Source organism: Acanthochromis polyacanthus, chromosome 11, assembly GCF_021347895.1.
Source record: "Acanthochromis polyacanthus isolate Apoly-LR-REF ecotype Palm Island chromosome 11, KAUST_Apoly_ChrSc, whole genome shotgun sequence".
NCBI classification, from domain to species: Eukaryota; Metazoa; Chordata; class Actinopteri; family Pomacentridae; genus Acanthochromis; species Acanthochromis polyacanthus.
In genome coordinates this window covers 488,491-512,902 of record NC_067123.1, presented here as the reverse complement: position 1 = coordinate 512,902, position 24,412 = coordinate 488,491, and the positions used below count along the sequence as shown (strand labels likewise).

The 24,412-nt window shown below is 37.0% G+C and overlaps 1 protein-coding gene across 1 annotated transcript in view; it reads left to right on the top strand.

Moving 5' to 3' along the window:
- The first annotated feature begins 18,645 nt into the window (after positions 1-18,645).
- The window catches only part of LOC110971327 (dyslexia-associated protein KIAA0319-like protein), a 71,474-nt gene continuing 65,707 nt past the window's right edge, over positions 18,646-24,412 (top strand). The window contains exons 1-2 of the mRNA XM_051955446.1: positions 18,646-18,763; positions 20,714-20,827. Coding sequence (XP_051811406.1) covers positions 20,734-20,827 — 94 coding nt within the window. The 5' untranslated portion in view covers positions 18,646-18,763; positions 20,714-20,733. The remainder of the gene's footprint in view (positions 18,764-20,713; positions 20,828-24,412) is intronic.

Here is a 24,412-nt window from a genome sequence, read left to right as displayed (position 1 = left end):
CAGCGGCTCAGCTCTCCGAGGCCACGCTGCAGAGAGAAGGAAGCTCATCATTTAACGTAATCAACCAGGCAACATGACGGGGTACGTTCTGCTTGAATGGATGCAGAAAGAGCTGCAGAGAGACGGAGTTCCTCATTTACGTAGCAGGACCAACAATGACGGGGTTAAGTTCATCTGATGGCTGCAGAAGAGCTGCGCACGTTATGATAAATTATTATATTTTAACTGTATAAAATAATGTGATTATTCAGCGCTTTTCTTCTGTTCGTGACTTACTGACAGAATGGTGCTGCAGCTCTACATAGTTAACTTTTTTTGTATATTCTGTTTGGGAACATTTTGGACATTTTAATTAGTTTGCTGGCAATAATATTGTTCTGGTATTTGATGAATTTTGAATATTTTTTCCATATTTGTGGACATTTTTACTAACATTTTTGGACTTCAATTTATTTTTAGACATTTTATTAATATTTTCGACATTTTAATATTTCAGATTTTTTAAAAAATCTTTTTTTCAAAAATGTTATAACTACGTAAAAGTCTTTACTATTTTTTGCACGGTTTTATGAATTATTACAAGATTTTTCAAAATATATTTTCAGACTTTTTGGACATTTAAAACTATTTTTTGGATGCTATTGATATTGTTTTGTACATTTATATTTTCAGTGATTTATTATTTGTCAGTCAGTGCTATATTAAGCAGTCATGTTATATATTTTCTAATATTTTAATAATATTTCAGAAATTTTATTGCTATTTTAGACTTTGTGTTTATATGTTCCTATATTTTAAACCATGATTATTTAATATTTCCAAATTTTAAAACTATTTTGGAAAGTCTTAATAAATTTCACACGTTGATTATAATTTTTATATTTTCAGACTTTTGAACATTTTTTTATATTTTTGAGATGCTATTGATAACTCTGACTTGTTAGGACTTTTGGGGGCATTTTTATTATTTTCAGTCGATGTTATAATATTTTTCTCCTGATATTCTTAATATTTTCAAGAAATTTACTTGCTATTTCAAGACCCAGTTTTTTTATATTTTCCTACCATTTAAGAATATTTCATTACATTTAACATTTTTCCTGGCATTAACATTAATATTTTTTTATAGCTGTATTTGTGTATTTTCAGAAATGTATCTGTATTTTGGACTTTTATTTAATATTTTTCTGACACTGCCCCTCCTATAATCCATCCTCCATCCATTATCTATACCGCTAAACCTACTAGGTCGGGCGGGGGGGCTGGAGCTATCCCAGCTACACTCTAATAATATTTTCTGAAAGTTGCATTGCTATTTAAGATTAATTTATTTCCAACATTTTAGAAACATTTCTTGACATTTTGGTCATTTCTGGAATTAACATTAGTACTTTTTTAAAGAACTGTTATTCATATTTTTTCAGAAAGGTGGCTGATCTTTTTGGACATTTAATTAGTATTTTTTAACATTTTAATAACATTTTCCTGCAATTTTAATTTTTTTTATTTTTTTTTTACATTTTAAACGATTTTTTGGCATACATTATATGTTTTTAGATCTGTTATTAGTATTTTAGAAATGTTATATATTTTGGATAATTTTTGGATTTTCAGAGCATTTTTATTTCGCAACACCTTTAGCAGCAACATCAACTTGATAACAAAAGTTTTTCGGCAGCTTAATTGAGGATGGAATATTTTAGTAACTGTACTTTTTATTGACATGTGGATCTGAATATTAAAAATGATGACTGTTATAAATATGCAGTGACTGATACGTATTGAAGAAAACATCAGAGTTAAAAGATGTACATTCTGAAGCCAAGCTCTTTTATCATTTATTCATTCCTTCCTGTCGAGATAAAACAACATGATGCAATCAGTGGTGTTAAAATCCTGCTGACAGTCGGCTTCCAGGAGGTGCAACATGACTCACATCTTCTAGTTTTTCTTTAACTGCTAGCTGAAGAACATGGAAGTGAAAATGAGGAAACAGGCGAACATAGTTCTCCAGTGGGCGTGTCGCTGAAGCATATTCACTTCAATGAGTGTCGCTGTGAGATCGCCCTTATTATGTTGTTATTGGCAGCTTATTACAGGCTGGTTTCATAACGCACATTAAAATGAAAAACAGCTCAGATGTGAAATATCCGAACTAGAACTAGCTTCAGTCCCAGTTTACATCCAGAAAATCTCTCTCTCTCTTTCATCTTATTAGACATTGTTAAGGGACATTTTATTAGCAGTTATCTCACATTAAAACTTTAGTAACAGCAATTCTGTAAATCAATTTAGATTGTTGCTGATTTAAATACAAGTAAAACTATTTACAGTCAAATATTGTAAAGATTTGTGTAATTTATGGTGAAAGACTTGCAAATGCCTGAGTTTACTTTTGCAAAAATACAGATTGTGATGTGGACAATTCTTTTTCGTTTTTTTAAGGCCTGAGGTGTAATGAAAATGTTTTCTGTTATTTTACACATATTATTTGGCAAATTAACAGTCGATTTTTGCTTAAATAAAGAAAATAATTAGTGTTCTTTAACATTTCTTATTTTTTTTGCAAAATACAGATTCTGTATTTGTATCCTGTGTGGACATTTTTTCTCTGTTTTTTAAAGGGTTAATGTGTAAATGAAAGCATTTTTCTCAGATTTTTACAACATATCTGAAATTAACAAAGAGGAATGTAAATTTCAATTCAATTCAATTCATTCAATTCAATTCAAAAATCATTTACATTTCTTAGCACCTTTTAATGCACCTTTAAATAACAGCAAATTTTTAACAATTTTTTATTACCTTATTATCCAGAAGGGAATTCTGATTTTCACATATCCGACCTATTGGAAGGAGGTGAGAGTGCAGGTCAGCTATGGCACGGCAGCCTGGAGCAGGAGGGTTAACGGCTTGTAAAGGCACATGGGGTTTTGACCTCTGACCTTCTGATCAGTAGTCCAGACAATAACCGTCGCACCACCAAAACAGTAAAACAGATTAAAAGATTATTTACATTTTTAGCACCTTTGATGCTAATTTTTCTTTTACATACAGCAAAATTATCGTTGCTAATTTTACCGTTCATAATAATTGTAAAAGACAAATTAGTAATTTGTAAAATACAGACTTCCAGATGTGGAGGTGCAAACTTTTCCTGTGATTTTACTCAGTGTATTCATCGTATGTCCAAAACGAGACAATCTGAAACAACATTTAAAGAACTAGGTTTCCATTTTTTCAATCATTGATGTACATTTTTTGTACATTTTTTATTACTGTAATTGAACATGTTTTCTAAATGATTAAATAAAGTAAAATGGTTGTATTTTGCAGTCAAACTTGTAAAGAAACATGAGCCATCAGGTGGATTATGATTGCCTTTAAACATCACATCTGTTCAGACTCGTCTCATAAATGAGGAATATAAGACTCTGAAATGTGGCACGTTCCTTGTAATGTGTTCACGTTTGGTAGATTCTAATAAAAGTAGACGATGCTTCCAAATACTGATTCTGGCTGGCATAGAGCTGCTAATTCTAAAACATGGATCACAGAAATCCTCATCAAGAAGCTCAAAGATCAGCCACTTAAAGGTGAACACTGAAAAATATGCGAAAGATCCGCTTCGCCTGACTGTGGCCTCAGCCTGGCCTTTCTTGTTTCCACGTTATTCTGCCTAAATAACGACAGAAGAAACATCACGATTTCACACAGCATAGTCGACTTCTGGATGGAAATTATTAGACATTGATGGTTGCGTTTGGTCCCTCACCTATAGAAATCATCCAATCTGAAAAGTTCCCCGACTCCTCAAATCAGTCTATTCTTTATCTATAATAACTTAGTATATTTAAGGAAGTCATCAAAGTTAACCGTTCATACTACAGGTCCTTGAAGTCAAAGAGGTAGACGCAACTTTTATCACTTTTTAATGGCATAATTTACACAAAAAGACACAAATCTATGCCAAAAAGAGCCAAAATACCCTGAAATGATTCAAATATGTCAGGAAACAATGGAAATTACCACCAAACACCAATTGCGCAAAAGCTCATTTCGGCAAAGTTACCTTGGCCAAAGAGTCAAAATACCCTGAAACGTTAAAATGTCACAAAACATAGAAAATCATGGCAAAATGGCCAATTTACCATGGGAAAAGGACACAACTACCATAATACAGGTGGCATTCCTGACAAAACTCAAATTTGGTACAAAAAAAACATTACAAAATCACCAAAAAACAGACAAAATTACCAACAAAACAAGACAACGAATACCCCAAAACAGAGCCAAACTACTTGAAAAGCTCTAATTGCCAGGAAAAACACCCGAAAATCACCACAAAAAGGACAAGAACTCCCAAAAAGACCAAACTCCAACAAAAGGAACAAATCCACAAAAAGGACCAAAACTCCCCAAAGGACCAAATCACCACAAAGGGTGAATTTCAGCAAAAAAAAAAAAATCAACCAAATAAGACTAAAGTTATATCTGACCTCCTCAGAACATCTGGTCTTCATCTCCAGTAACGTTTATCAATGATCAGTTTCTACCTTCATACTGTGAATATTTCCAGAGTTTCCAGGTCCTGAAGTCCATAGAGGTTGGGTCCAGATTTTCACTTTTAATGACTTTTTTCCATCATTTTGTGAGCCTCAGAACTTCATCAGTCAGCAGATAGAACCATGACATTTAGGAGGAAAACATCTGAGTTCCGGAAAAACTGACCCCAATTAGTTTAAATCATGACAGAGTCTCAGTTGAACACTGGATCTGGTTTCTGTCATTTCTCTTACAACCAATGATCATAGTATTTTATGGGATGTATCCTGTGGTGAACAGTAATGAGTCTGAAATGGATATTGGTTAAAAAGGTGCTTGTGGATAAACTTTAAGGCTCAATCAGCATGTTGGTAGGTGGTTGGTCAGAACTATTAGAGGGCGATGAAAGGATCATTTTATACAACATTTTCATTGTTCAGTTTAAACATAAAACTTTTTCAATAAAGTTTTCTGGAATCTGAAATCAAAATGGTTTTTAAAAATTGTCTTAAATGACACAAAAAATGGTTCGATGAGTGAAAATGTCTCTATGTGATAAAAACTTGTCCAAAGAACCAAATTCTGGTCCAGAATGACGAAATAGTCTAACAATTAATAACTCAAAATGGTATTAAACAAAAAAAGTATTTTTAAATTTGCTCAAATGAAAAATTTTTTGACCTTATGGGTCCTCTGGAGAAGTTTCTGGTCATTTTGGGCAAAATTAAGTAATTTTAGGAGACGTTTCTGATAATTTGGGGTGAGTTTTTGGGTTATTTTTGACTCTTTTGACACTTTTTGCCATTTTTTTGAGTCATTCTGGAACAGTTCGGGGAAAAAGGTCATTTTGGGTAAACTTTAAGCTCATATCAAAGCATGTTTGGTAGTGTTGGTCAGAAATATTATTAGTGCTCATCTCATTTGATTCGCAGGATATCTACAGACTGATTCCTTCTGCATCCAACTAATTTTTCTCAGTCATTTAATTCTATGAATGTACATGGTGAGATTTCTGAATGAATTAACCGCTGACAGTTCTGAGCATCATTTTCTGTCTAGTAAGATAAGACAGTGTTGCACAGATTAAACACGTCATCAAGTCTGAGGACGGAAACAGAAAGCCAGACCTGAACTCTTCAGGGAGGAAACAAACGAGCTCTGAGCGCTGCTTTTAATGAGATAAAACTTTCTATAAAACATCTGAACTCCAAGCTCTTTCTGCATTTCACAGCAGAGCTACCATTCATGGTCTAAATAGAAGACATTTGGAAGACTCCATTAATAACTAAAGTTATTGTATAGAACTAAGCATAGCTGATTCTGAGGTTCTGATCAGAGCATGATTGATTTTTCAGGGAGCTGCACATGATTTTAATTCCAACCACAAACATGTTTTTGAAGTTACAGTATCTGAACACCACAATCTCTCAGATTCTCTTCAAATCAGAGCAAACTTTGGGTCAAATTGAAGAATCAGTCCCTGAAGGCGTTCCTGCATATCATCAGATACGTTTTGCTACTGACAGACTGAACGTTGAAAGGCATAAGCCTGAAGTTTGAAGGTCTAACTCATTAGCTGACAGCAGCAGGTTTAATCACCTGGTGCTTCTCCTCTGCTCCTGGACAGGTTTTGGGGTTTTTTTTGGTTTATTGTTGCTGAGGAACTTGGGTGGATGGACTACAGACCAGAAGGATATATAAGCTCACATGAATCTCAGATTTTCATACATTTACAAATTTTTGACATTGGTAACCATTTTTTGGCATTACTTTAATACTTTTCAACCTGTTATTAATATTTTCAGAATGATGTTGCGATATTTTTTGGACATTTAGTTACTATTTTCTGACATTTTAATAATATTTTCAGACATTTTATTTACATTTCCTACATTTTTAAGAAGATTTTTTTGACAATTTAACCAGTTTTTTTGGTAATTAACATCAATATTTTTAGACTCTGTTATTAATATTTCAGAAAAAGTAATTGATATTTTAGACTTTAATAACATTTTCTGACGTTTAATAATGTTTTCAAGAAATTTTAAGTGCTATTTTTTGCTATTTTACCAATTTTTCCATTACATTAATATCTTTTCTGGACCTGTTATTAATCTTTCATAAATGTTATTGATATTTTTGGGACTTTTAATTAATATTTTCTGACATTTTTATAATATTTTTCCAGAAATTTTATATTGCTTTTTTTCAGACATTTTATTTACATTTTCCTAATTTTAAGAACATTTTTTGACAATTTAAACAATTTTTTGGCATTACAGTCAATATTTTTTTTCACAGACTGTTATTAATATTTTCAAATTATTCTTGACATTTTTTTTTTTTTTTCATTTTAATAATATTTTTTTTGAATATTTTAACTATTTTTTGGCATATGTTTACTATTTTCAGACATTTATATTTTCATTAAGAATGTTATTGTTATTTTTTGGACATTTAATTAATATTTTTTGAACATTTTTATAATTGTTTTCAGAAATTATTAGTGCTCAATTTTTTGACTTTTAATATAATTTTTTGATATTTTAACTATTTTTTGAATTACATTAACTATTTTTCAGACAGTGTTATTAATATTTTCAGAAATGTTACTGATATTTTTGGCTTTTATTAATATTTCTGACATTTTAATAATATTTTAGAAAAATCACAATTTACACATTTATGGAAAGCAGAAACTGTAAAAAAGAAAATGAATACCGATTTTCTAGCTATTCCTGATGGTTCTTTACTAATCATCTGTGAAATGAGGAAAGCTATTCTCAATTCTACTGTTGTGATTATTTCTTAATTTATTTGAATTGATTTCTTTAATTTTTTGTTAATCAATAATCAAAGAAATCTCAACTTTAAACTTCCTCTTTATTTCGTTTTCCCATCATTCTAACTCCTGACAAAGAATCTCTGATCCTCTACATGCTAAATTTCCCACTGGCGTGGGGAGTAATAAAGAACTTATCTTATCTTTCTTCTCCAGCCGGGAACAAAACAAACCAGGGATCTTCTAGCTGTGAGGCAACAGTACAAACAATGAAGCCTCCCGTTACAGCAAGTCTCAAATCAAGCTAGAAATAATTAACTTTTAACTGCGTCACAAACAGAGGTGAGACTCAGACTGTGTTTTCTGTTGAATATAAACGTAAACTCTGGAGATACGAAAGCACACTTATTTCCGCCTTCATCCCTTCTTCTAAGGCAGTAACAGCAGAAGTGCAAGAGAAGGGAACGATCTAGAACACAGAGTTCAAGAAATGTTCACCAGGAGACCGATGAGGGGAAAAGGTCCCATTATCAGGCTGATTTCACAAGCTGTTTGCTAACACAGCCTGTAGGTTTAGCTTCAGGCACGTCACTCCACGAGTCTGGGAAGGAATTCCTCCGTCACACCACAGCAGGAAGTTAGGTTCTCTTCGATTATGAGTTTAATATCACGACAGCTGTTGGTCTAAACGGCTGAACAACCACACCTGAGACCATCCACACACCTGGACCATTCTAACCGTGAGCCTGAGACCATCCAACTCACGCCTGAGACCATACCACACACCTGGAGACACCACCAGCTGAGACATTCCACTAGACTGAGACATCCACAAGTGAGACCATCCCAACACGCCTGAGACATACCATACGCCGAGACGATCCACCACACCTGAGACCATCCCCCACGCTGAGACCATCCTACGCCTGAGACCATCCACCACGCCTGAGACCGATCCACCACTGAGACATCCATTACGCGCTGAGACATCCCACCACACACTGAGCCATCCAACACACTGAGAACCATCCCACCAACCTGAACATCCAACACACTGGAGATCATTCTACACGCCTGAAGACCATCCAACTACGCCTGAACATCCCACACACTGAGACCATCACACGCTGAGACCACCACCACACTGAGACATCACACACCTGAGACAATCCAACCACACCTGAAGATCATTCTACCAGCCTGAGACCATCCACCACCTGACGACATCCCCCAGCTGAGACATCTCACCAACCTGAGAATCCATCACACCTGAGATCATTCTACACGGTCTGAGCACCCACCAAGCCTGAGACGCATCCACCACACCTGAGACCATCCACACGCGCTGAGACCCCCCACAACTACGCTGAGACCATTCCAACTCATGTCTGAGACATCCAACCACACTGAGACCATCCCCACGCCTGAGCATCCAACATGTCTGAGACCATCAAGCCACCATCTGAACCATCCAACGCACGCCGGAGACCATCCAACACGCCTGGACCATCCAACTCGCCTGAAGAACCATCCCCACGCTGGACATCCAAGCATGTCTGAGACCACCAACCACACTGAAGACCATCAACAGGGCGGGACCATCCAACCACGCTGAGACGCATCCAACACGCTGAGACCATCCCTACCAGCTGAGGCTCCCACCCGCCTGAGACCATCCACGTACGCCTGAGCATCATCAACCCACGCTGAGACATCCAACTACGCCTGAGACATCCCACACGCCTGAGACCAATCCCACCGACGCCTGAAGACATCAACCACGCTGAGCATCAACCACACCTGAGACATCCTCACCAACTATGAGACCCTCCAACTACGCCTGAGACCAATCCCACCGACACCTGAGAGCAATCCAACCACGCCTAGACCATTCTACCACGCCTGGGACCATCCAACCAGCACCTGAGACCATCCCACCCACGCCTGAGACCATCTCACAAGCCTGAGACATCCCACCAACTGAGATCATCTCCACGCCTAAGAACCAATCCAACTACGCCTGAGACCATCCACCACCTGAGACCATCCCACCATGCCTGAGACCATGACCAACTACGCCTGAGACATCCTTATCCACGCCTGAGCCATCCACAACACCTGAGAGCATCACCATGCTAGACCATCCCAACCACGTCCTGAGCCATCCACCACCCTGAAGACCATCCATCCACACCTGAGACCAATCCAAACCACACCTGAGACCTCATCCACCACACCTGAGAACCATCCAACCAACCTGAATCATTCTAACCCACGCCTGAGATCATACACACAAACCTGAGACCATCCCACCACATGCGCTTTGGACGACCACCACTACGGCCTGAGACCATCCACCACGCCTGAGACCATCACCACTGTGGTGGCTGAGACGCATCCCACCACAACCTGAGACCATCCACCAGCCTGAGACCATCCACTACGCCGAGACATCAACCACCTGAGACCATATCCACCACACCTGACCATCACAAACACCTGACCCATCCAACCACACTGGGGCAACTGAGATGCATCCAACCAAACCTGAGATCCACTCTGACCAAACTGAGACCACCACACCCTGGAAGACCAATCTTGAGCCATCCAACCACTACTGAGACAACCTGAACATCAACCACACCTTCTTAGCACCTTTTTACATATTTGTCTTTAAATAAAGCAACTTAAATCTGTTAAAGAATTATATGTTTGTTGTGATTTTATACAATAATGGACAAAAGAACAAAAAGAAATGACAAAAAATGAGACAATAAACCATATAGCAAACCAAATGACAAAACAAGACAGAAAAACACAATAAGCGGACAAAAAGGAAACACAATTACAAAAATGAGAAATCAAAACGAAAAAACAGAGACAAGTCAGACAAAAAAGCAAAAAACAACAAAACAAGACAGTTTAGAAAAAGTGGGAGACACAAAACAACAAAAATCTAGAACAAATGAAAAAATGAAGCAAACGACACAACAAAAAAAGAGAAAAATAGACAAAAAGATGCAAAGCAACAAAAAATGGACAATAACAAGGCAAAAATTTAACAACAAGAACATGTAAAGAAAAATACAAACCAACAACACAAGCGAGACAAAATGACAAAAACGACACACACAGCGAAACAAAAGCGATAACAAAACAAAAAAAAGTAAGAACAAAAAACACAAATGAACAAGAAGGAAACACAAATGACAAAAAGGAGAAAAAGACAAACGTCAGACAAAAAAAGGACAAAAAACAAAAACAAAGACAAAATATTACAAAAATGAGACAACAAACGACAAAAGACAATGCAAATTATTAGTTACTGTTCTGATCCAAACAGACTTGTTCATGGGTCTAGAATGATTTTTAAAATGTTCTAGTTTTACTAATTTACAATCTGCATTAATGTTTCTCTGGAATTTTTACACTTTGAGGGCCGGATGTGGACGCTCTGGAGGACACATTTTGGCCGAGGGCTCATGTTGGACACCCTGGTTCTAAACAGGTGGATATGTTGTTGTGTTTTTGCTGGAATTAAAAACCTGCTTACTAACGCTGTTTTCCATGGGCTGTTTTTAGTAGTATTTTACTTTAATATCTGGGGAATCACTAACCTTTCCGTGGCTGTTTATTATATTTTACTTTAATAAACCTGATCACTAACCTGTTCCATGGCTGTTTAGTAGTATTTTCTTTAATAAACCTGATATAACCTGTTCCATGGCTGTTTTAGTACGTATTTTACTGTTTCATAACCTGATCACTAACCTGTTCGTGGCTGTTTACTAGTTTTATTAACTTTAATAAACCTGATTCACTAACCTGTTTCGTGGCTGTTTAGTAGTATTTTTCTTATAATAAACCTGATCACTAACCTGTTCCGCTGGCTGTTTAGTAGTTTCTATTCTATTAATAAACCTGATCACTAACCTGTCATGGTCTGTTTTAGTAGTATTTTACTTTAATAACCTGATCACTAACCGTTCCGTGGCTGTTTACTAGTTTTTATACTTTATAACCTGATTCACTATACCTGTTTCGTGGCTGTTTGTAGTATTTTTTCTTTAATAAACCTGATACTAACCTGTTCTCGTGGCTGTTTAGTATTTTATACTTTAATAAACCTGATCCTAACTGTCCATGGCTGTTACTAGTTTTATACTTTAATAACCTGATCACTAACCACTAACTCTTTCGTGCTGTTTAGTAGTATTTTTCTTTAATAAAACCTGATCACTACCTGTTCGTGGTGTTAGTAGTTTATACTTTAATAAACCTGATCACTAACCTGTTCCTGGTGTTTTAGTAGTTTTTATACTTTAATAAACCTGATCACTAACCTGTTCCACTGGCTTTTAAGTAGTTTTAATCTTTACCTAAACCTGATCACTAACCCTGTTCGTGGTGTTTAGTTAGTGTTTAATACTTTATTAAACTGATCACTAACCTGTTCCATGGTGTTTAGTAGTTTTTATCTTTATTAAACCTGATACTAAACCCTGTTTCGTGCTGTTTAAGTAGTATTTTTTCTTTAATAACCTGATACTAACCTGTTCCGTTGCTCTTCTTCCTCTCGCTCCACTCCCACGCTCGCCCTGATGTAATCACAGCTCAGATAATCCACAAACCTCATTATCCGCTGTGCTTGTTTTTCTCGCTCAGGTAGGAAACAGAAAAAAGGAAGCTCAGTAAAAATAACTCACGCGAAATGTGAGCGATACCAGTCACGTATGTTCCTCCTCCTTGAAGTTGCCTGAAGCCACAGGGAGGACCTTTTTCTCCTGCGAATGTCGAGGCTTACTGCTGGACGCTCGGTGGCTCGGTCACCTGGGCTGATGACAGCTCAGCCATTACACCCTCCTCAGAGGCTCCAGCTGAACAATGATTTGTTTAGAATGACCATCCAGCTCCTGAGTGTTTCCTCAGTGATGGAGCTTCCTCTGATGACAACCAGCAGCCCCGCACCGCTTCTTCTGGCTGCGACAGGGAGGAAAATAGGCTGCTTTTATTTCTAGTTTATGCAGAATCTTCAACACACACAGCAATAAACCTCCACTTTGGCTTGACAGCATCCTATCCTCAAATCAACATTAAATGAAGGCAAGCAAGAATCAAAAACAAGAAAATCCCTGAGTATGAAAGAATCCACAAAGACTAAATTATAAATAAACCAATGAACGAACTCCATGTTCTCCGACATCTCAACTCACGCTACCATGCGATCAGTCTGTCTCTTACATAATCTTCTCCAGTGGATTCAGGCTCTTTTTTCCAGTATAAGTCATTTTTAAGCTGCTTTCGCTTTCTCTTCAACTGCATTATTTTTGTTTTGCAGCAAGGCAGCACAAAGGCAGAAGCAAACGCTAGCAGTCAGATTATTAAGATTTTTCATGCCTTTTAACACACTCATTTCCTTGGTTTTTATCTGTTTGTTTCCTTTCAGTTTATTATTTCTACTCCTGTTGAACGTCACTGATGTCTGAAGCTGCAGTTAACATGATTCTCAGTCGTTAACCTTCCTGTTATCTGTTTTTATTAATCGCACTCATTGTTTGCTCTATAAAATGGTAAGAAAAAAGAGAATTAGTGCTTCCAAAGCTCAGACGACATCCTCAATGTCTCGTTTTGACCAAATAGTCTGTTTTACTGTCCCACAGATCGATTCTCCAACATAAGTAAATATTCGTCTGCAGCTCTGCCAGTGACGCTGATGATGAGTCTGCTGTCTGCTTTTTCAGGCAGACTGACCGAACTGCAATAACTGATTAGATCCATTAAAAGGTCCGTTCATTGTCAGAATTCGGAGATTGTCGTTGTTCAGAGTTCGACTAAGACTTTGTTCAGGGTTTACTTATTTGTTTTTAGGACCTACACTAAATTCTGTTAATGTTTGCCTGAAATTTGAAACCTGAACTCCATACGTTTTCAGACGCTCTGAGAATGTTTGCGCATTTTCATCTTCAAAATATACTTTGTTGGGAAGCCATTTAAAGAGCTCAGTAATCACAAAAATAAAACCCTGAAGCCATGAAGTTTTGGTGGTAAGTCCTTGAAACTGGAACGAATGTTCATTCGGACTGGTTAGTGGTCTCTCCATAAAGTCCTGTAAGTGTATGTCTATGGATGGATCCATAATTTTACTAAAACTACAGTTTTTTTTTTCCACCACTGTTGAGGCTCCAATACATCAGTAAATCTGATGTGGGGCAAACAAGGTTTTTTTTTCTTTGTTGCAAATTTGGACTTCAGAACTCCCTAATTATGAAACTCGTCCAAAAATGACTCAAATTTTGACTCAAAACGTGCGGTCCTGAAATGTGTCATAATATGTCCCTAATGACTGAAATTGTCCAATTAGCAGACTGTCCAAAATGACAAAACAGTTGTCTAGAATCCTTGAAATTTAAGTAATACATTAAAGATCTGCCCAAACATGTAAATTAACCAATAATCTGTCCTGAAAATGAAAAAATGCAAATGTTCAATCAAGGCTGGTCTAGTGTCTCCAGAAAAGTTCCTGTCACGTGGTATATCTATGGGATGGATCCATATTTCTACTAATACAGTCTTTGGTCCAATTTCTTCCAGTGTTGAGGCCTCTAAAATCAAGACCATTTGAATGGGTTAAAGTTTGACAGACAAGGTTCGTTTTTTTTTACTGTTGTTTTGTTCAAATCCTAGAAAAATGTCCATAAATTCTCACTCAATTGTCCAAATGGACTTGAAATTTGTCATAATTTACTCAGAATGAACTTCCAGATGTTGAAAATTCCTTGAAAATTGCCCCCCAAAATTTAAAATTGTCCAAATTACCTTGAAAATGGAAAGAAAGTGCTAACTTTCCTTTAGTCTGGTATAGTTGTCCATAAAGTTCCTGTCAGTGTTTATACTCTATGGATGGATCCATAATTTATACTAAAACACAGTCTTTGGTCCAGCATTTCTCCAAGTGTTGAGGGCTCTAAACATCAATAGAAATCTGATGTGTTGAAGTTTGAAACCAACACACTTTGCATGGATCTAGTGACTATTATTAACTTTTATATGATTCAATAAAATCAGAAAACAGTCCTGAATCCTGATGATCCAGGTATCTGCTAGAGAAACTCCACTCTGTAGATTATTTATGCTCATCTTCCGATTCCAGGATCAGACTCGGTGCATAAGAGCAGGTCTAGTTCAGTCCCATGAACAGTGAATCAACGACTGGGAGGATAATAATATCAAGACAAAATGGTGGTTTCTTGCTGCATTATGGATCTACCAGCTAGAACCAGCAGAGCTCCGGTGTGCCTTCAGCTGTCAGATGGTTTCCTGCAGGCGGTCACGACCCACCAGCCCTGGAATCACCACCGTGTCATCACCTGTCGTTCTGAGGGCGCTCCTGAGCACACCGCTGGAGGCTGCTTCCCTTAACGTATCCCACCTGGAAATCGGTTAAAGCACCCTGAGCTAACAGCTGCTGACCCTCTCCGATCCCCGACCGGGATCCTCCGGCGGCAGCTTGGATTCTGAAAAGTCACCGCGGGAACTCAGGTGGCAGGGAGATGTCAGACCGTCGCTCCGGGTCGGTGGCCGTGTTCAGCCGTGTCGTGTCGGTGCTGTCCCGGTGCGTACTGGGTCAGTGTTCTTCTCTCCGTCACACGCTGATGCGCGCGTCCGCGACGCGTCAAGCTAGAGGCTTAGCATGGGCTTAACGCGGCGGATTCAGCGTAAAGCGACGCTCGAACTTTGGGGGTATTTTAACGGATCCGACAGAGCACAACAGCTCAACTTAAAAATCTAAATAAAATAATATTCATACAGTTACCGATTATTACGCACAGTAAAATTACACAAGACGCTATTCTAATCCCTAGTTTATCTGCTTCTGCGTCTTAAAATTAGCTCACGGACAATATTGGCTTACATCCGATTACAGCTGCTACTTCGGTAGCCACGAACGTCCAAGCTAGCGCTGACGTACGGAGCTAATGGCGGTTTTCAGCGTAAGCGACGCGACTGTTGGGAATTTACAACGGTTCTACAGAAGCAGCAACAGCTCAACTTAACGACATTCTAATAAATAATTTATCCAGTTACGTTATAAGCGCGCAGTAAAAATTACCACAAAAAGCCTATTCTAAAATAGTAGTTTCATCTGCTTCTTGCGTCTTAAATTAGCCTCCTGGACGATAATCTGCTCATCCGGTTACATCCCGGAATACTTCGGTAGCCGCCACCTACCGAGTCCAACAGCAAAAACTCAGCTCGACCAACATTTAACCTGCAGAGTCTGGTCATGTTCCTCTGGTTTTTATAGTTTAAAATAAATATAATAATAATGAAAAAAATCGAATTAAAATGTTTCTTTCACTAAATTTAGGAACATAATTCTGAACCCCTGCTCTGAAGTTGCTTCAGATTCGAACCCTTAAGGGGTAAAGTTTCAGGAAAATTCATTCTTCAGCTCCAACCGCTGATTCTGCATTTATTTTATCTACATTTTAATGACGTGAAACAGATGTTAGATATTTCATGGAAGTATTTATTCATGTACAAAATCTCTACATTTAAAATTTATTAAGCCTTTTTCTGTTTTTGGTAGATTTGGTTTGTCTTTATTTCGATATTATTATGTTTATGTCTGGATCCTTAGAACCAGTCCAGATTCGTGGATAAAATTTATTTAGTAATTCAGGAACAGTTGTTTGCATTAATGGGTGTCAAATAAACTTTCTAGATGTCTCTGTTGGATTACCTCAGGGCTCAGTACTGGCCCTCTGTTTTTCTATATGTATAATGAATGACTTGCCAATTCATTGCTAACGTGGAATTTCATAAAGTACGCTGATGATGCTGTTATCTTCAAGTGCCAAGACTAGCTCAGAAGCCACTCTATTCCTTACTTCAGCTCGGTTCCTGTACAATGAATGGGCTTTTTTAAATCATGCCTGCTACTGCATTCAACTAAAACTGTTTGTATGATGTTCACAAAGCAACATCAGACATCAAACATTCAAGAGTTCTTTTTGGTGAAGACAGGAACTAGAACTGCCCTGAATTCAAATATCTTTGGGTGTGACCTCTTGACTCCACTGTGTTTCAAGACTCACATTAAAACAATATCTAACCAGTGAAATTCAACCTGAAGCAATTTTAGACAAATTAGACCCTTTATAACATATGGTGCTGCAAGAATGTTTTCTACATTCCATGATATTATCACACATGGAATACTGCATAAATATTGGTCGCTGATGGGTGTAATACATGCAAGATCATAGAATACTCTATAAAAAATTGTGAAGGTGTTTTGTAGAAACCAGTCTCATATCAATGTCATGCAATATTATAGAAGCACAACGATTGAGCTTTGAGACTTTTAAAACTTTTGATTTCTTATTTGATGTACATGTGTTCCATGGACTCGCCCCTCCCAATGTCTAACTGTCTTTAAAGAAGGGCCTCACAATGGTCTTCAGGACCAGGCCTCCTCTAGAGGGCTGTGAGGTCCCATAAGCAGAAAACAGCCATTTGGATGACAAAATGCTCTTTCTGTGAAGGCCAGTAAATCTGTAACAGTCCTCCACTCTCCATCAGGGAGTGTCCCGTTAGCAACCTTTCAAAACTCCTTTTAAACAGTGGTGAAAGTGAACCAATCTTGTGACACTGACTTGTAACTTCTTTGTGTACACTTTGTAATGTCTTATTATTGTGACCTATTGTCTTTTTTGTCAAATTATCTGTCTATGTTTTATTGTATGTTTCACTGTTATGTTTTTCCTTTGTGTACTTTTTCTGCAATGTGCTTTTATTTTGACTTATTGTTTTATGTATCAACAGTTATGTCTTTTTTCTCTTAGGGACTGAGGAGGTAAATTAGTATTGTCTAAATTCGGGCATTTTACGCACAATTGCTGTATATATGGTGTTTATTATGTGCAGATCCTACCAAAATAAGAAATAGAATTTAAATGAAAAATCCCACTATAGCGAATGGTCAAATGTCACCGATTGTCTACAGAGGTTAGAGTCTTTGGGAACATAGTCCTCAAATCATATTATTTTCTTTTTTGATTTATGAAAATGCTAAAGTGACAATTTTTGGCTTTCGTTTGCATTTAGACCACTTAAATACAAGGTCCAGATCTAACCTAATATATATAGCCAAGGTCCACAATCTGGACTGGATTTTCTAACAGAGGCCAGAGTCTGTAAGAATGCAATGTAGGATAGTTTGAAACTGGTGATAAACATCCTCACTCAACTTCACACAAATCGCTGTCCTGCGACTTCAGGGTGTAAAGTGTCAGCTGACAATACGTGGTCATCTGAAGGAGAAGAAGACTATGGCAAGAGACGAGGAGAACCCATTTCTGACAAAGGAGACATAAAAAAGCAATGGAGTTTGGCAAAAATGGTACTGAGTAAGTCCCATCTTTGGAGAATGTTTGTGACAGATGAGACTAAAGTAGATGCTTTTTGGAAGAAAGCACGTCATTCCACTGTTTACAGAAAACAGTAATGAGGCTAACAAAGAAAAACACAGTACCGTTACAGTAAAACATGTTGGACGGTTGTTTTGCTGCTTCTGGCCTGGGGTGCCTTGACAGTGTGCAAGAACATGCCAAACTGGAGACTATCAATATTTTTGGGCCGAATGTAGGCTAGAAAGCTGGGTCTTGTGTCAGAGTCATAGGTGTTCCAGCAGGACAATGCCCCGAACTACCTAGATAGCACAAGAATGGTTGGAGACAAGAGCTGGGAGTTTGTGAAGTGGCTCACAATGAGTTCTGACCTAAATCCCATTGAACTCTATGTAGAGATCTCAGAATGGCTGTTAAAGAAGAAAAACACCCTTCAAATGTGAGAGATGGAGCGTTTGCAAAAAAGAGCAGTTCAGAATTCCATTGAGAGGATTAAGAGCTTGTTTTGATGGTCTGGAAAGCGACTGGTTTCAGTTATTTTTCCAAAAGGTGTGCAACAGATATTGAGTTGAGGGTGGCAACAATTTTGTCTGGACCAATTTTTTGAGTTTGTGTAAATTAATGTCAATTTTGGCTTTTCTTCTGCTTTTTTGTGTTTTCCAATGCCATGAAGATAACACTGTTAGTCTATATATAAATAAAGGTTTCGTAATTTAAAAGTTGTTTCAAACAGCGCTAAATGTTTAGATAAAGTTAAAATCAATAGAATGTCATTAATGTAGAATAAAAACGTAGATGGCGGCCCCCAGCTGTAGGTTTTACGTTTCCTTTGCGTCCGATCCGACCAACTTCAGCTCTGTTCTCCGCTACTTGGTTTTCGGGCTCAAATGGCGCCTTGCCTTCTAAAAGCTCCCTGCGGCGGCCATGTTGGCTCAGGTGTCGACCTGTCTCCACCTGTCGCTGCCGACCTAACTCCTCCTCTGCTCTTCCTGCTTCCTTCTTCCACCACCGGGCCGGGAAAAAGGTAAACGGAGGGTTTGTGGGCTGCTGTTTGTTTCGTTTTTTACATAAATCCACTTCAGATTGAGAATAGATTAAAAGTGTTTGTTTTCTGAGCCACATGCTGATTAATGCTGCTGCTCAAATGATTCCTGTCCAAAGTTTCATTTTAAAATCTAAAATGGACATTTTAATTATATCTGCTGAACCTCAATAATATTTTCTGGCATTGGATGAATTTTTAGAAATATGTTATTTCATATTTTTAGACATTTTTCCTAACATTTTAATGTTATTTTTAGACATGTTATTAATATTTTAGACATGTTATTAATATTTTTTAACATTTAAAAAGTCTTTTCATGTGTTATTAGGATTTTTCATTAGCTAAGTATTTTTTAAAGTAAGATTTTCAGACTTTTTGGACATTTAAAAATATTTTTGGACATGCTATAGATATGTTCTGACATTTTAAGATTTTCGAGGGACATTTTATTATTTTCAGGTATTTTATTATTATCAGTGTTATAACAGTCATGCTATAATATTTTATAATGTTTTCTGATATTTTAATCATATTTTCAGACATTTTATTGCCATTTTCAGACTTTGTATTTATGTTCCTATATTTTAACCATATTATTTAATGTTTTCAGACATTTAAAATATTGTTTTTCCAAAATGCTATAACTAGTTTGGAAGCCTTTACTGTCTTAGGATTTTTGATTAATTAGTAATTTTTTAAGTAAGATTTTCAGACTTTTTGGACATTTAAAAATATTTGTGGACATGCTATAGATATGTTCTGACATTTTAAGATTTTTGAGGGACATTTTATTATTTTCAGGTTTTTTATTATCAGTGTTATAACAGTCATGTTACAGTATTTTCTAATATTTTAATACTATTTTCAGAAATTATATTGATATTTTCAGACTTTGTATTTATGTTCCTATATTTTAACCATATTATTTAATGTTTTTAGACATTTAAATTATTTTTTCTAAATTTTAAAAAATCACTTTGGAAGTTTTAATATATTTTTAAAAGCTTTTTATAATAATTTATTTAATTCGATAACTAAAGTGTCTGACAGGATCACATGTAGTTCATGTTGTATGAACTTCTTTTAGCTCTTCATTAAATCTAAATGATGTTTCCACTGAATTAAACACTGAATTCTATCTGTTACATGCAGTATTTGTGTGTTAACGTCTGAATTGCTGTCACGTTTTTCCTCGCTGTGGGCTTATAAAGTCCTGCATCTCTGTGGAAACAGCTCAACCACGAAGAAGGAAAGAGAATCAGAAGTGTCTTTATTGCAGTAAAACAAAGTTAGCATACATCTCAAGAAAGACAAAATGAATATATCTTCTTTTTACTGCTCCATTTTTAATGACTCGTCTTCGCTTTGTGTAAACACTGCCTGCAGTTCAGCTGAACATCTGTGGATTTTTCTCACCACTGTTGGCTGCAGCAGGTTTGCAGAAGAGTGCAGAATATATAGATTTTAGTCATTTCTGACAACGTTTGCTTATTTCTGGACACATTTTCTGTAATTTTGGATGATTTTTACAGCATCTTGGACAAATTTAAATTTAAATCCTTGGAGAGAAATTGTGGCTGGTTTTAGGTCATTTTCCAGTCATTTTAGACCATTTTCATGTCATCCTGAGCACATTTTCATAGTTTTAGATCTTTTCTGGAAAACCTTCTGGAATTCTGGTCCTTTGATCGTCACCAAACTCCGCAGTAAAAATCTGAACTTTAGAGGAAAAAATACTGAAGGTTGGGTAGAGAAACAACAGGATTGTTCAGCTGGACGTCTCTGGAAGCTTTTTGAAGAACCGATCAGAGAAGTCCATGTGGCTTCAGCGCAGATCATCACATAACTGCTGCTTTGGGGATCAGAGGGTTACACCAGATTTAATCCATTCAGGTGTGTTGGTGTCACTGTGATCTGTCTGCCCTCCAGGTCCTTGGTCCTCGTGGAAAATGTCCTATGCACACCACAAGCTGCTCACCTGGAGCTTACCTCACCTCCTCCTCCTCCCGCTGATCTACCTCTGGCTCCTGGCTCCGCCCACAGGTAAAACAAACCACCGCAGATAAGGAGACGCTTCATGTTTACTCTGCTGGAGCTCATCTCCTCACACCTGTGATTACCCAGGGTGGGTCTACATCCTCCTGGAGTGGTGGTGTGAGCGTCCGTCTGTTGTTTCAGCTGGTTAGTGGGTGTTTGCTGCAGACGTAGCTGTTGTCCTCCTGCTGGGTGTCCTCCTGCTGGACGTCCTCTGTGCTGCCAGTCAGCTCAGTGGGTTCCAGTGGGACAGAGGACAATAGGGGCTCTGTGAGTGGATGTGGGGTAGGGTGACCACACAGAGGCCTCAAACACACTTTACTGCTTTGTGTTTTTCCTACGTAGTGAGACTTGTGTTTTCCCAGACCAGAGGTACGCTGATGGACCGTACAGTCGCTCCTAGCTCTCAGGTTGCCATGGCAGCAGCAGTTTAAGGTGTAGCGCTGTCTGAGGCGGTCTGATGGACGGTGTTCTGTCATTTCCTGTCTTGTTTTTGTCATTTCCTGTCTTGTATTTGTCATTATGTGTCTTGTTTTTGTCGTTTTGTCTCGTTTTGATCATTATGCATCTCATCTCTGTCATTTCCTGTCTTGTTTTTGTCGTTTTTGTGTCTCATTGTGGTCATTTTGTGTCTTGGTTTTGTCATTTTGTCTTGTTTTGATCATTTTATGTCTTGGTTTTGTCATTTTGTGTCTTGTTTTTATCATTTGTGTCTTGTTTTTGTCATTTTGTGTCTTGTTTTTGTCATTTTGTGTCTTGTTTTTGTCATTTCCTGTCTTGTTTTCGTCGTTTTGTGTCTTGTTTTTGTCATTTTGTGTCTTGTTTTTATCATTTTGTGTCTTGTTTTTGTCATTTTGTGTCTTGGTTTTGTCATTTCCTGTCTTGTTTTCGTCGTTTTGTGTCTTGTTTTTGTCATTTTGTGTCTTATTTTTGTCATTTCCTGTATTGTTTTCGTCATTTCCTGTCTTGTTTTTGTCATTTCCTGTCTTGTTTTTGTCATTTCCTGTCTTGTTTTCGTCATTTCCTGTCTTGTTTCTGTCATTTTGTCTTGTTTGTGTCGTTTTGTGTCTTGCTATCGTCTTTTTGTCTTGTTTTTGTCATTTCCTGTCTTGTTTTTGTCATTTCCTGTCTTGTTTTCGTTGTTTTGTGTCTTGTTTTTGTCGTTTTGTCTCGTTTTGATCATTTTGCATCTCATTGCCATCATTTCCTATCTCGTTTTGTGTCTTGTTTTTGTCATTTTGTGTCTTGTTTTCGTTGTTTTGTGTCTTGTTTCTGTCGTTTTGTCTCGTTTTGATCATTTTGCGTCTCATTGCCATCATTTCCTATCTCATTTTATGTCTTGGTTTTGTCATTTTGTGTCTTGTTTTTATCATTTTGTGTCTTGTTTTTATCATTTTGTGTCTTGTTTTTGTCATTTTGTCTTGTTTTTATCATTTCCTGTCTTGTTTTCGTCGTTTTGTCTTGTTTTTGTCATTTCCTGTCTTGTTTTCGTCGTTTTGTGTCTTGTTTTGTCATTTTGTGTCTTATTTTTGTCATTTCCTGTCTTGTTTTCGTCATTTCCTGTCTTGTTTTGTCATTTCCTGTCTTGTTTTTGTCATTTCCTGTCTTGTTTTTGTCATTTCCTGTCTTGTTTCTGTCATTTTGTCTTGTTTGTGTCTTGCTATCGTCTTTTTGTCTTGTTTTTGTCATTTCCTGTCTTGTTTTTGTCATTTTGTCTTGTTTTTGTCGTTTTGTGTCTTGCTATCGTCTTTTTGTGTCTTGTTTTCGTTGTTTTGTGTCTTGTTTCTGTCGTTTTGTCTCGTTTTGATCATTTTGCGTCTCATTGCCATCATTTCCTGTCTCGTTTGTGTCGTGTCAGTGCTGCATCCTGCTGTATTCTGTCTTCTGTATTGTATTCAGTCTGTGCGTGGGACTCGCATCGTCTAGCTGCTCAGAGAGGATTCATCAGGACAGATGCAGCGTGTAATTAAACGTTCAGCATCGCAGACTTCGTTTCAGACACACAGAACTTCCTGTCAGCTGAACACAGGTGCTCTGTTCATCAGAATGTGGACATTTCTGGTATTTCTGGAAGGCAGATCTGCTTTCAGTGTTTCAGGAAGTGTTGGAACGAGGAGAGCGGTTAGACAGGCATAGATATAATTAATACGTCCTTTATTAGGTTCTCAGGAGCTGCAGTGACATTCGAGGGTCAGTTTGATCTGGAACATATTTAATTAACCCTAATTAACCCTCAATATCCTTCAATTTTTAACTGCCTAGTTCCTTTGTTTGCTGTGAGTGCTAATCTGTCCAATTATTCATTTAATTATCCTCATTTTTACTGTTTATGTTAACTGGCTGCTCTGACTCGTCTCCTGTATCGTGCTTTATTGTCTGTGTTGCAGGTTTTTACTGTAATTTTAGGCTTTTTTCTGTCATTTTGGGTCAAATTTGGATAAACTTCAATTATTTCAGACGGATTTCACCTCATTTTTGACACATTTTAGGACTTTTGAGTCAGTTTTGGTCATTTGGGACACTTAGAAAATTGTTTTAGACTAAATTTACGTCATTTTAAATTCATTTTGAGTCATTTTGAGAACGCTGTGGTCCTTAATGACACGATCTGATTTTAATTTGGACACATTTGAGCCATTTTGGGCTTTTTTCTGTAATTTTGGTTTGATTTTGGATAAACTTGAGTCATTTTGGACGGATTTCACCTCATTTCAGACACAGTTTAGACACATTTTATGAATTTTAGAAAAGTTCTGGTCATTCTGGACTATTTCTGGGTCATTGTTGACCAGATTTCTGTTGTTGTGGACACATTTAGAGTCTAGTTTTGTGTATTTGCAGTGATGTGAGCAGAAGCAGAACAGAACACGAGGACAGGATGTCTCTGATTCTCTAGTTTTTAAAGTTTTAATTTCTGACTTCTTCTTTAATGATTGAACAGTCTAGCTACTTTGTTTGTTCTGAATCTAGTTAGTTATTCATTTCCTTATCATTTTTACTGTTTATGTTAACTGGCTGCTCTGACTCGTCTCCTGTGTCTGGCTTCATTTTCTGTGTTTTAAAGACTGTGAACGTTTAATGGTGCTATATAAATAGTTATTATTATTGTTAGTATCCAAATAATCCCAATAAACATAGTTTAGATCTCATTAATATTCATTTCTGTCTATATTTAGTGTAAATGTGTTCTTTACCACAGATCACTTTTCAATGAGGAGAATTCACTTGTTTTTCCTAAAAAATACACGTTAAACCTTTTTGAGTCTACACTGGAAAGATCTACATTTAAAACACAATAGTTCTACATGATATTGATTTAAAGCATTTTAGTTTACATGTAGGTTATTTTTTCTGTTTATGGAGTTCAGAAATGAACAAGAGACACCTTTTCATTTTGGACAAGTTTTCAGTCAATTTGTTCTCATTTTGTGTCATTTTTTTGACACATTTTGAGTTATTTTAGAGATTTTGAATGATTTTAGTCATTTTGGACTAATTTGTAGTCATTTTGAACAAGTTTTCAGTCAGTTTGTTCTGATTTTGTGTCATTTTAGACTCATTTTGAGGTATTTTATAGAGATTTTGAGTCGTTTT